Source organism: Nerophis lumbriciformis, linkage group LG37 (assembly GCF_033978685.3).
Source record: "Nerophis lumbriciformis linkage group LG37, RoL_Nlum_v2.1, whole genome shotgun sequence".
NCBI lineage: Eukaryota > Metazoa > Chordata > Actinopteri > Syngnathiformes > Syngnathidae > Nerophis > Nerophis lumbriciformis.
Window position 1 is genome coordinate 5,050,764 of NC_084584.2, and position 12,202 is coordinate 5,062,965.

The following is a 12,202-nucleotide window of genomic DNA, read 5'->3' on the forward strand; positions in this document are numbered from 1 at the left end:
AAAAAACCACTAAAATTCTTGGGGGTTAAAAAGGCCCAACTCATAAAATTATTAAATATGTGACATGTGTATGTATATATATATATGTTTATATTACGTTTTTTTAAATCTTTTTTTTAAATTTTTTTTGAATGTCTTAAGTTATTTTTGTCAAAGATAACAGTTTTTATATGGCAAAAACAAATATGCAATATTTCCTCCCCCAAAAAATATCTCTCAAAGTGGAATATTTGATGTAAAGTAAATATGTCAATAATTTTTAACATCAATTTTAAATCATTATTATTTTTGGAGCAATGACAATTAAAAAAAAAAAAAAAAAACTAAAATTCCTGGGGATCCAAAAGGGCCCCAGTTATTAGTGTTAAAAATAAGTCATATATATTTTTTATATTTTTGTTATTTTTATTTTATTTTTTTGAGCAATGACAGTTTAAAAAAACAAACAAACAAAAAAACACTAAAATTCTTGGGGGTTAAAAAGGCCCAACTCATAAAATTATTATATATGTGACGTGTATGTGTATATATATATATATATATATATATATATATATATATATATATATATATATATATATATGTATATATTACGTTTTTTTTTTTTTTAATTAAATTTTTTTTGTATGTCTTAAGTTATTTTTGTCAAATATAACAGTTTTTATATGGCAAAAACAAATATGCAATATTTCCCCCCCAAAAGATATATCTCAAAGTGGAATATTTGATGTAAAGTAAATATGTCAATAATTTTTAACATAAATTATTGTTTTTGGAGCAATGACAATTAAAAAAAACAAAAAAAAAACCACTAAAATTCCTGGGGATCCAAAAGGGCCCCAGTTATTAGTGTTAAAAATAAGTCATATATATTTTTTATATTTTTGTTGGTTTTTTTACTTTTTTTTTAAACTTTTTTTTTTTTTTTTTTTTTTTTTTTTTTTTTTTAACTTTCAACCCTTGAGTCTCAAGATCAACTTCTGATCTATCTGTCAATTATAACATTTTATTTATTTTTGTGTTGGTTTGTTTATGTTATGTTCTGTTTGACAAAGAAAACATAGTTTTTATATGGTAAAAACACAACATATGCAATATTTCACCCCCCAAAATGTCAAAGTCTAATATTTGATGTGAAGTAATTGGAGCTTTAAGTAGGTCAATAATTCATAACATCGATTTTAATTCTTTTTATTATTTTTTTGAGCAATGACAGTTTAAAAAAACAAACAAAACAAAAAACACTAAAATTCTTGGGGGTTAAAAAGGCCCAACTCATAAAATTATTAAATATGTGACATGTGTATATATATATATATATATGTATATATTACGTTTTTTTAAATCTTTTTTTTAATTTTTTTTGTATGTCTTAAGTTATTTTTGTCAAAGATAACAGTTTTTATATGGCAAAAACAAATATGCAATATTTCCCCCCCAAAAAATATCTCTCAAAGTGGAATATTTGATGTAAAGTAAATATGTCAATCATTTTTAACATCAATTTTAAATCATTATTGTTTTTGGAGCAATGACAATTAAAAAAAAAAAAAAAAACACTAACATTTTTGGGGATCCAAAAGGGCCCCAGTTATTAGTGTTAAAAATAAGTCATGTATATTTTTTATATTTTTGTTGATTTTTTTTACTTTTTTTTAAAACTTTTTTTTATTTTTTTATTAGTTTTTTTTTAATTTTTATTTTTATTTTTTAACTTTCAACCCTTGAGTCTCAAAATCAACTTCTGATCTATCTGTCAATTATGACATTTTATTTATTTTTGTGTTGGTTTGTTTATGTTATGCTCTGTTTGACAAAGAAAACATTGTTTTTATATGGCAAAAACACAAAATATGCAATATTTCACCCCCCAAAATGTCAAAGTGTAATATTTGATGTGAAGTAATTGGAGCTTTAAGTAGGTCAATAATTCATAACATCGATTTTAATTCTTTTTATTATTTTTTTGAGCAATAACAGTTTAAAAAAACAAAAAAAAAAAAACACTAAAATTCTTGGGGGTTAAAAAGGCCCAACTCATAAAATTATTAAATATGTGACATGTGTATGTATATATATATATATATATATATATATATATATATATATATATATATATATATATATATATATATATATATATATATATATATATATTACGTTTTTTAAATCTTTTTTTAATTTTTTTTTGTATGTCTTAAGTTATTTTTGTCAAAGATAACAGTTTTTATATGGCAAAAACAAATATGCAATATTTCCCCCCAAAAAAATATCTCTCAAAGTGGAATATTTGATGTAAAGTAAATATGTCAACAATTTTTAACATCAATTTTAAATCATTATTGTTTTTGGAGCAATGACAATTAAAAACAAAACAAAAAAACCCACTAAAATTCCAGGGGATCCAAAAGGGCCCCAGTTATTAGTGTTAAAAATAAGTCATATATATTTTTTATATATATTTAAAAAAAAAATTTTTTTTTAACTTTTTTAATTTTTTAATTTTTTTCTTAGTTTATTTTTTATTTTATTTTATTTTTTTAACTTTCAACCCTTGAGTCTCAAGATGAACTTCTGATCTATCTGTCAATTATAACATTTTATTTAATTTTGTGTTGGTTTGTTTATGTTATGCTCTGTTTGACAAAGAAAACATAGTTTTTATATGGCAAAAACAAATATGCAATATTTCCCCCCCAAAAAATATCTCTCAAAGTGGAATATTTGATGTAAAGTAAATATGTCAATAATTTTTAACATCAATTTTAAATCATAATTGTTTTTGGAGCAATGACAATTTTAAAAAAACAAAAACACTAAAATTCCTGGGGATCCAAAAGGGCCCCAGTTATTAGTGTTAAAAATAAGTCATATATGTTTTTTATATTTTTGTTATTTTTTTATTTTTATTTTTTTTCTTAGTTTATTTTTTATTTTATTTTATTTTTTAACTTTCAACCCTTGAGTGTCAAGATCAACTTCTGATCTATCTGTCAATTATAACATTTTATTTATTTTTGTGTTGGTTTGTTTGTTATGTTCTGTTTGACAAAGAAAACATAGTTTTTATATGGCAAAAACACAACATATGCAATATTTCACCCCCCAAAATGTCAAAGTGTAATATTTGATGTGAAGTAATTGGAGCTTTAAGTAGGTCAATAATTCATAACATCGATTTTAATTCTTATTTTTTTGAGCAATGACAGTTTTTGGAAAAAAAAAAAAAAAACACACTAAAATTCTTGGGGATCCAAAAGTGCTCCACTCATAAAAGTATTAAAAATATGTCATATATATAAATGTACATATGTACTATTTTTTGTTTGTCGTATGTTCTTTTTGTCAAAGAAAACATTTTTTTGTTTTTATGGCAAAAACACAAAACATGCAATCATTTCTCTCAAAATAATATTTCAAAGTGTAATATTTGATGTGAAGTAATTGGAGCCTTAAATAGGTCAATAATTCATAACATCGATTTTAATTCATTATTATTTTTTGAGCGATGACCGTTTAAAAAACAATAAAATTCCTGGGGATCCAAAATGTACGTATGTACGTACGTATGTATGTGTAAAAATGTGTATATATATATATATATATATATATATATATATATATATATATATATATGTGTGGGTGTGTATATATATGTATGTATGTATGTATTTATATATTTTATATATATATTTTTTTTTTCTCTCTCACACTACTGAAATGGTCTCATAAACACGACTGAAACAGAGAGTTTTATTCATGTGTGTGAGATAATCATTTTTCAGTTGTTTATGTGAAAGCATTTCAGTAGTGGGAATGAGAGGATTTTATGTGTGTGTGTGTGCGTGCGTGCGTGTGTGTGTGTGTGTGTGTGTGTGTGTGTGTGTGTGTGTGTGAGAGAGAGGATTTCATTAGTCTGTGTGAGAGGATTACATTTGTGTGCGTGTGTGTGTGTGTGTGTGTGTGTGTGTGTGTGTGTGTGTGTGTGTGTGTGTGTGTGTGCGTGTGTGTGTGTGTGTGGATTTCAGTCGTATATATGAGAGGATTTTTTTAGTGTGTGTGAGAGGATTTCAGTAGTGTGTGTGAGGATTTCAGTAGTGTGTGTGAGGATTTCAGTAGTGTGTGTGAGGATTTCAGTCGTGTATGAGAGGATTTTTTTTAGTGTGTGTGAGAGGATTTCAGTCGTGTATGAGAGGATTTTTTTTAGTGTGTGTGATAGGATTTCCGTCGTGTGTATGAGAGGATTTCAGTCGTGTGTATGAGAGGATTTCATTAATGTGTGTGAGGATTTCAGTCGTGTATGAGAGGATTTGTTTTTAGTGTGTGTGAGAGGATTTCAGTTGTGTGTATGAGAGGATTTCATTAGTGTGTGAGAGGATTTCAGTAGTGTGTATGAGAAGATTTCCTTAGTGTGTGAGAGGATTTCAGTAGTGTGTGAGAGGATTTCATTAGTGTGTGAAATGATTTATGTAGTGTGTGAGAGGATTTCATTAGTGTGTGAAAGGATTTCTGTAGTGTGTGAGAGGATTTCATTAGTGTGTGAGGATTTCAGTCGTGTGTATGAGAGGATTTCATTAGTGTGTGTGAGGATTTCAGTCGTGTGTATGAGAGGATTTGTTTAGTGTGTGAGAGGATTTCAGTAGTGTGTGAGAGGATTTCATTAGTGTGTGAGAGGATTTCCGTAGTGTGTGAGAGGATTTCATTAGTGTATGTGAGGATTTCAGTCGTGTGTATGAGAAGATTTCATTAGTGTGTGAGAGGATTTCTGTAGTGTGTTTGAGAGGAAATGATAAATATCCACGTAAGACTGCCTTTTGGTCTCTCACACACACACACACACACACACACACACACACACACACACACACACACGATACATGACTAAGGTCTTGTATATATAAGATAGGATAGACTTGTAGTGATGATTGTGTGCAGGATTTAAAGTGAAAAATGAGTAATAAATGCTAAATGCTAACATGTGTGTTGCAGTGGTACATGATCAGCATCGTCCACATCTACAACCGCTGGAGGAATTCTGAGATCCGATGCTACGTCAACGGTCAGCTGGTCTCCTACGGCGACATGGCCTGGCACGTCAACACCAACGACGTAAGCCCCGCCCTCTTTCTTTGCTCATTCCACTGGCGGCCAGGGGGCGGAGTTAGACTCAACACAACTTGGAGCCTGTGTGCCAAGAGGAAGCGGGACGTCCTTCGCGAGTCGCCGTGCGAACAGATGACATCATCGCCCGTCTCGCCCCCTGACCGCGTGCGCCTAAAGACGTGATGAAGGTGTTTTGTGCGTGTGTCTTCTCCTCAGAGCTACGACAAGTGTTTCCTGGGATCCTCCGAGACGGCGGACGCCAACAGGGTGTTCTGCGGTCAGCTGGGCGCCATCTACGTCTTCAGCGAAGCTCTCAATCCCGCTCAGATCTTCGCCATCCACCAGCTGGGGCCCGGGTACAAGGTAAGACCGCGTCCTCATCCCAATTGGCCCAGGAGCCAAAGTCCCACTGAAATGCGTCAGGTAGCAAGAAGTATGAGCATGCTAACACCTTGGAGTCCTCAGGTAAAAGGTAACTCAGTGTAAAAAGTGTTTAGAAATCATCCCAAGGAGACTTTGCCATGTTTCCGCTTTGACACTTTTCATAAATGGCCGCTGCTACCTCTCTACTTTTTTTTTTACGCTACATCTTCTTGGTACATTTGACTAGGCGAGCTGAATTGGGGGTTAAATCACCAAAAATGATTCCCGGGCGTGGCCACCGCTGCTTCTCACTGCTCCCCTCACCTCCCACGGGGTGAACAAGGGTGATGGGTCAAATGCAGAGAATAATTTCGCCACACCTAGTGTGTGTGTGACAATCATTGGTACTTTAACTTGAACTATAACATGTAACTGGTCTTAACAGGCTGTTAGCATGTTAGCTGTCAAGATGCTAACACCTGTGTGAAGTTTGCCCCTTTATCGTTTTAAATGTATTTAAATAACTCTGCAAACATTTGTGATGCAAACTTTTTTGTCCAACTCTTGTCGTTTTTTAGTTATTGATTATTATAGTTTTCATGTTATTCTAGTTTTAAGTTAATAATTATTATAGTTGTATAATTATTTATTATAATTTTTTATTATAGTTTTTATGTTATTGATTATTATAGTTTTTGTTATTATAGTATTTTTTTAAATTTAATAATCATTATAGTTATGTTATCATAATTTTGAAGTTATTAGTTATTATAGTTGTTATTAATTATTATGGTTTTTATGTTATTAAGTATTATAGTTTGTGTTATTATAATAGTTTTTAAGTTATTAATTATTATAGTTATATAAGTATACTTTTTATGTTATTAATTATTATAGTTGTTATGTTATTGGTTGTTATAGTTTTTATGTTATTATAGTTTTTATTTAATAATCATTATAGTTATGTTATTATAATTTTTAAGTTAATTATTACAGTTATGTTATTAATTATTATGGTTTTTATATTATTGATTATTGTATTTATGTTATTACTATAGTTTATGTATAATAATTATTATAGTTATGTTATTGATTATTATAGTTTTTAAGTTATTAATTATAGTTTTTATGTTATTATTCGCTTTTTATTTAATAATTATTAGTTATTGATGTTATTGTTATTATTATTAATGTTAATGTTATTGATATTATAGTTTTTATGTTATTATAGTTTTTAAGTTATTCATGATTATAGTTTTTATTTTATTATAGTTTTTTATTTAATCATTGTTATAGTTGTTACATTATTAATATAGTTTTTCAGTTATTAATTATTATAGGTGTCATGTTATTAATTATGATGATGTTTATGTTATTAATTATTATTGTTATGTTACTATTATAGTTGTTAAGTTATTAATTATTATAGTTATATTAATATGATAATTGTTATGTTATTAATTATTATAGTTGTTATGTTATTATTATAGTTTTTTTAATTAACTCTTTTACTTCCGGTTGAAAGTTCTAAAAAGAAGGGCACAGTTTTCAAAACGTGGTTTGAAGTATGATACTGCGTGATACTGAAAGCATGTTCCCCGCGGTCACACTACTGAAATTCTCTCATAGACACTAATGGAATCCTCTTGTACACAATACTGAAATTCTCTCATACACACTCCTGAGATTCTCTCATACACACTCCTGAGATTCTCTTATACACACTACTGAAATTCTCTCATACACTTCTGAAATTCTCTCATACACACTCCTGAGATTCTCTTATTCACACTACTGAAATTCTCTCATACACACTACTGAAATTCTCTCTTACACACTACTGAAATCCTCTCACACACATTGCTAAAATTCTCTCATACACACTACTGAAATTATCTCATACACACTACTGAAATTCTCTCATACACATTACTGAAATCCTCTGATACACATTACTAAAATGATCTCACACACACTATTGAAAGTCTCTCATAAACTCTTCTGAAATCCTCTCGTACACACTACTGAAATCCTCTCATTCACACTACTGAAATCCTCTCACACACATTACTAAAATTCTCTCATACACACTACTGAAATTCTCTCATACACGCTACTGAAATTCTCTCATACACATTACTGAAATCCTCTGACACACATTACTAAAATTATCTCATACACACTATTGAAAGTCTCTCATACAAACTTCTGAAATCCTCTCGTACACACTACTGAAATCCTCTCGTACACACTTCTGAAATCCTCTCATTCACACTACTGAAATCCTCTCACACATTACTAATATTCTCTCATACACACTACTGAAATCCTCATACACAATACTGACATTCTCTCATTCACTACTGAAACCCTCTCATCCACACTACTAAAATGCTCTCATACACACTACTGAAATTCTCTCATTTACACTACTGAAATTCTCTCATACACATTACTGAAATTGTAATACACACTTCTCAAATCCTCTCATACACACTTCTGAAATGTTCTCATACACACTACTGAAACCCTCTCATTACACACTACGGAAATTCCCCCTTCCCCACCCCAGAAGCACCGTTTTACAGTACACACCCCAGGTTAAAACAATACACACTCCAAAGTCTTCACGCCAGCGTTGGCGTGCTGGTGTCACACGGGTGATGGCGTCCCTCGCCTGCCCAGAAGTGGCCAATGAGGGTCTTGGTGCTTGAAACGATGGCTTTGGAGGCTGGCTAGCGCGCCACACCAGCTCGCGCTCCCCCGCTGCTGCTTCTCCACTTTTTACTCTTTAAAGAGAAATGTGTGTGTGTGTGTGTGTGTGTGTGTGTGTGTGTGTGTGTGTGTGTGTGTGTGTGTGTGCAATGCTCAGTAATGAGGAGTAAAAAAAAAAAAGACAGAAAGACGCTTCACTCGAGCAGCAAAACAAGCCTTCAGCAGAGTGAAACAGTTCAAGGTCTTCTTGTTGCTCCACTCAACATCACACACACACACACACACACACACACACACACATACACACACACACACACACACACTGTATATTGTGTGTGTGTGTACAGTGCATACCTGCAGTGTTGTTTTAATTAAGCCCGCCCCCTCCTCTTCATGTTGTTATTTACTGTAGACTGCCCAGCGGGATACCTCGTGGTGGTCTACCACAAGTAGGGATGGGTACCGAAGTCGGTACTTTTATAGGCACAAAACCGTATTCTGTCGGTACTACCGGGTATTGATTCATTAAAATCAAGCCATACCTTTTGTTGCACACGACATCACGTCCGGTTTCAGACTAAAAAGCATGTAAAAAAATTTGAATAAATTAAAATAAAAACAATCACTCAAGCAGCACTGAGAGCGGACTCAGTCAAACTCCCTCTGTTGCCATTTCCAACACCAACAAAGCATAATGCGTGGGAGAAAACACCCGAACGTAAGGTAAGGCTTCCCTCTTCCGACGTGGGCTAGCTTGATGCTAATTTACATTGAATTTTCCATAGACAGGCTACTATTAGCATTGGCGATTTTAACACTTGCAAATTTGATCATGAAAACTACAGTTAAGATGTTATAATCAAGAAGTTGTTGCGTAATAAGTACAATACTCACAGTATAACCACTTTGTAGGGCACAACTTCCTACTTAGGGTTGTTCCGATACCAATATTTACGGCTCTTGTGCTTGGTATCGTTACAGTCGATGTCTGTGTGGATCCACCCTTTTGTTTACATTCGGGAGCGTTTACATTAGAAGTAGCTAAAATGCTGCAGAATGCGGATGGACGTTAGCCGCCAGCTCGCTAACGGCTAACGGGAGCAAGAGCTGAGCACCCCTTCTGTGTTTTTATAGCTTCAACGTTATCGTGAGTTTTTTAAGGCGAAATTAGTCCGTTCTCCCTCCACACCGTTTCTGCTTGTAAGTATTCCGAGCGTTGCCTTACGGGCGCCTCTGCTCGTTTTACCAGTACCGGTATTTTTCAGAGGCATCATAGCACCATTTTTAATTCATTGGTACCTCGGTTCTTTCTTTTAGTACTACTTCAAACATAGCATACAGTAGGTAGCCTATACAGTGCTGCCATCTAGTGTATTGGAAGTGCTACTGCATTGCAAACTAGACTCAAATGTAACAATAAAAACAAGCTACAACAGCTGGACAGCACACTTATCATAATTAGCTCATTTTTTAATATATTTTTTTACCGGAAATTGGTACTGATATCGATTCCCAGGTACCGTATCGGTTCAAATGTGAAGGGATGCGCCTTGCCGTAGAAGTGTATGTTTTTCCAGATCTGGACGGCCGCGGGAGGGGCTGTATCAGGACCTGAAGTCTCCAAGAAGATAAGGCGGATGAGCAGAGAGAGGGGGCAAACTCGACACCGCTCCAAGCACATTTTGTTTTTAACTGTTTATGACCCAGTGCTGGGCTGCTGCATAACATGACCCCCGCTCCTTAGAATAGGCTTTAGCTATGTCTCCCCTCCCCCTGTCACTCGCCATTTTTCCCGCCTTGACCCCCCCGGGCCCTTCTCCCCCTCTGCGCAGAGCACGTTCAAGTTCAAGTCGGAGAGCGACATCCACCTGGCCGAGCACCACAAGCAGGTGTTGTACGACGGCAAGCTGGCCAGCGCCATCTCCTTCACGTACAACGCCAAGGCCACCGACGCTCAGCTGTGCCTGGAGTCCTCGCCGCGGGAGAACGCCTCCATCTTTGTCCACTCGCCGCACGCCCTCATGCTGCAGGTGGGTGCCGTCCGCCGCACACCGTACGAGTAAAGTGAGCTCAAAGAAAAGCTAGCGTGCTAACAGTACTAGGCTAACAACAGCATGCTCACGGTTAGCATTAGTGACATTCTAAAATATACAACACTGAGGCGTATACCTGCTAAATTAGCTCAAAACTCTTAACATGCTAATTTTCACATGCTAACTGGAACATGCGTCAGGTACCAAAATATATTACTCTGAGGTGTGTACCTGTAAAATGTGTTTTTAAAACGCTAGCATGCATCAAGTACCAAAATATGATGCATATGTATACCTACGAAATTAGCTATAAAAAGAAAAGCTAGCATATTAACATCAAAATGCTAACAAGTATCATCCTGAAGAGGCTAGCATTCGAACAGTACTGTGCTAACAATAACATGCTTACAGTTAAAAAAAAAAATTATACTTTATTTTTTTATTTTTAGACATGTATCTCGTGCGCACGAGATACATGTCTAAAAAAAAAAAAAAAAAAAAGTATAATTTTTATTTTTTTTTATTTTTAGACATGTATCTCGTGCGCACGAGATACATGTCTAAAAATAAAAATGTAAAAAAATTAAACTTTTTTTTTTTTTTGACTTTTAAAGGTTTAGCATGTAGCATGTGGTTTCTCTTCAAAATGTAACATGTAGTTTCTCTCAAAGGTTTAGCATGTAGCTTCTCTTAAAGGTTTAGCATGTAGCATGTAGCGTCTCTTAAAGGTTTAGCATGTAGCATGTGGGTTCTCTTCAAAATTTAACATGTAGTTTCTCTCAAAGGTTTAGCATTTAGCATGTAGCTTCTCTTAAAGGTTTAGCATGTAGCTTCTCCTAAAGGTTTAGCATGTATAATGTGGTTTCTCTTGAAGGTTTAGCATGTAGCATGTTGTTTCTCTTCAAAATTTTTTTTTAGACATGTATCTCGTGCGCACGAGATACATGTCTAAAAATAAAAAAAAATAAAAATTATACTTTTTTTTTTTTTTTTTAGACATGTATCTCGTGCGCACGAGATACATGTCTAAAAATAAAAATTAAAAAAAATTATAATTTTTTTTAATTTTTTTTTTAGACTTGTATCTCGTGCGCACAAGATACATGTCTAAAAATAAAAAAAAAAAAAAATTATACTTTTTTTTTTTTTTTTTTTTTTAGACATTTATCTCGTGCGCACGAGATACATGTCTAAAAATAAAAAATAAAAAAAATTATTTAAAAAAAATATTTTTTTTAATTCTTATTTTTAGACATGTATCTCGTGCGCACGAGATACATGTCTAAAAATAAAAATGTAAAAAAATTAGACTTTTTTTTTTTTTTGACATGTATCTCGTGCGCACGAGATACATGTCTAAAAAAAACACACACAAAAAAAATATATATATATATATATAATTTAAAAAAAAATTTTTTTTTAGACATGTATCTAAAAACAAAAATTAAAAAAAAATTATACTTTTTTTTTTATTTTATTTTTTTGGACATGTATCTCGTGCGCACAAGATACATGTCTAAAAAAAACACACAAAAAAAAAAAAAGAAAACTTTTTTTCCCCCCATGTCCGTTTAAGGGCTCCATAAAAATTAGCTAAAAAAAAATAAATTAAAAAAAGTAGCATGCTACCATAACGTGCTCAGAGTTAGCATGAGTGAAATAGCAAAATATATGACCCTGAGGTGTATACCTGCCAAAGGGCAGCATTGAAAGAGTGTTGAGGTGTATACCTGCCTGATGAGGTGTATACCTGCCTGATGAGGTGTATACCTGCCTGATGAGGTGTGTCCCTGCAGGACGTGAAGGCCATCGTGACCCACTCCATCCACAGCGCCATCCACTCCATCGGCGGCATCCAGGTGCTCTTCCCGCTCTTCGCCCAGCTGGACTACAAGCAGCTGAACGACAGCCAAGTGGACACCAGCGTGTGGTGGGCACACCTTTACCTTTTCTCCTCACCTGAACCCTGTTGTTGAGCTGTAAGCCCC

General features: G+C 33.3%; 1 protein-coding gene across 30 annotated transcripts in view; it reads left to right on the plus strand.

Moving 5' to 3' along the window:
• Positions 1–12,202, plus strand: part of nbeaa (neurobeachin a) — a 268,148-nt gene that overhangs the window by 121,303 nt on the left and 134,643 nt on the right. For all 30 annotated transcript variants that reach the window (XM_061931155.2, XM_061931156.2, XM_061931157.2 and 27 more), the window contains exons 7-10: positions 4,990–5,109; positions 5,320–5,466; positions 10,014–10,211; positions 12,011–12,144. In XM_061931155.2, the coding sequence (XP_061787139.2) occupies positions 4,990–5,109; positions 5,320–5,466; positions 10,014–10,211; positions 12,011–12,144 (599 nt within the window). The remainder of the gene's footprint in view (positions 1–4,989; positions 5,110–5,319; positions 5,467–10,013; positions 10,212–12,010; positions 12,145–12,202) is intronic.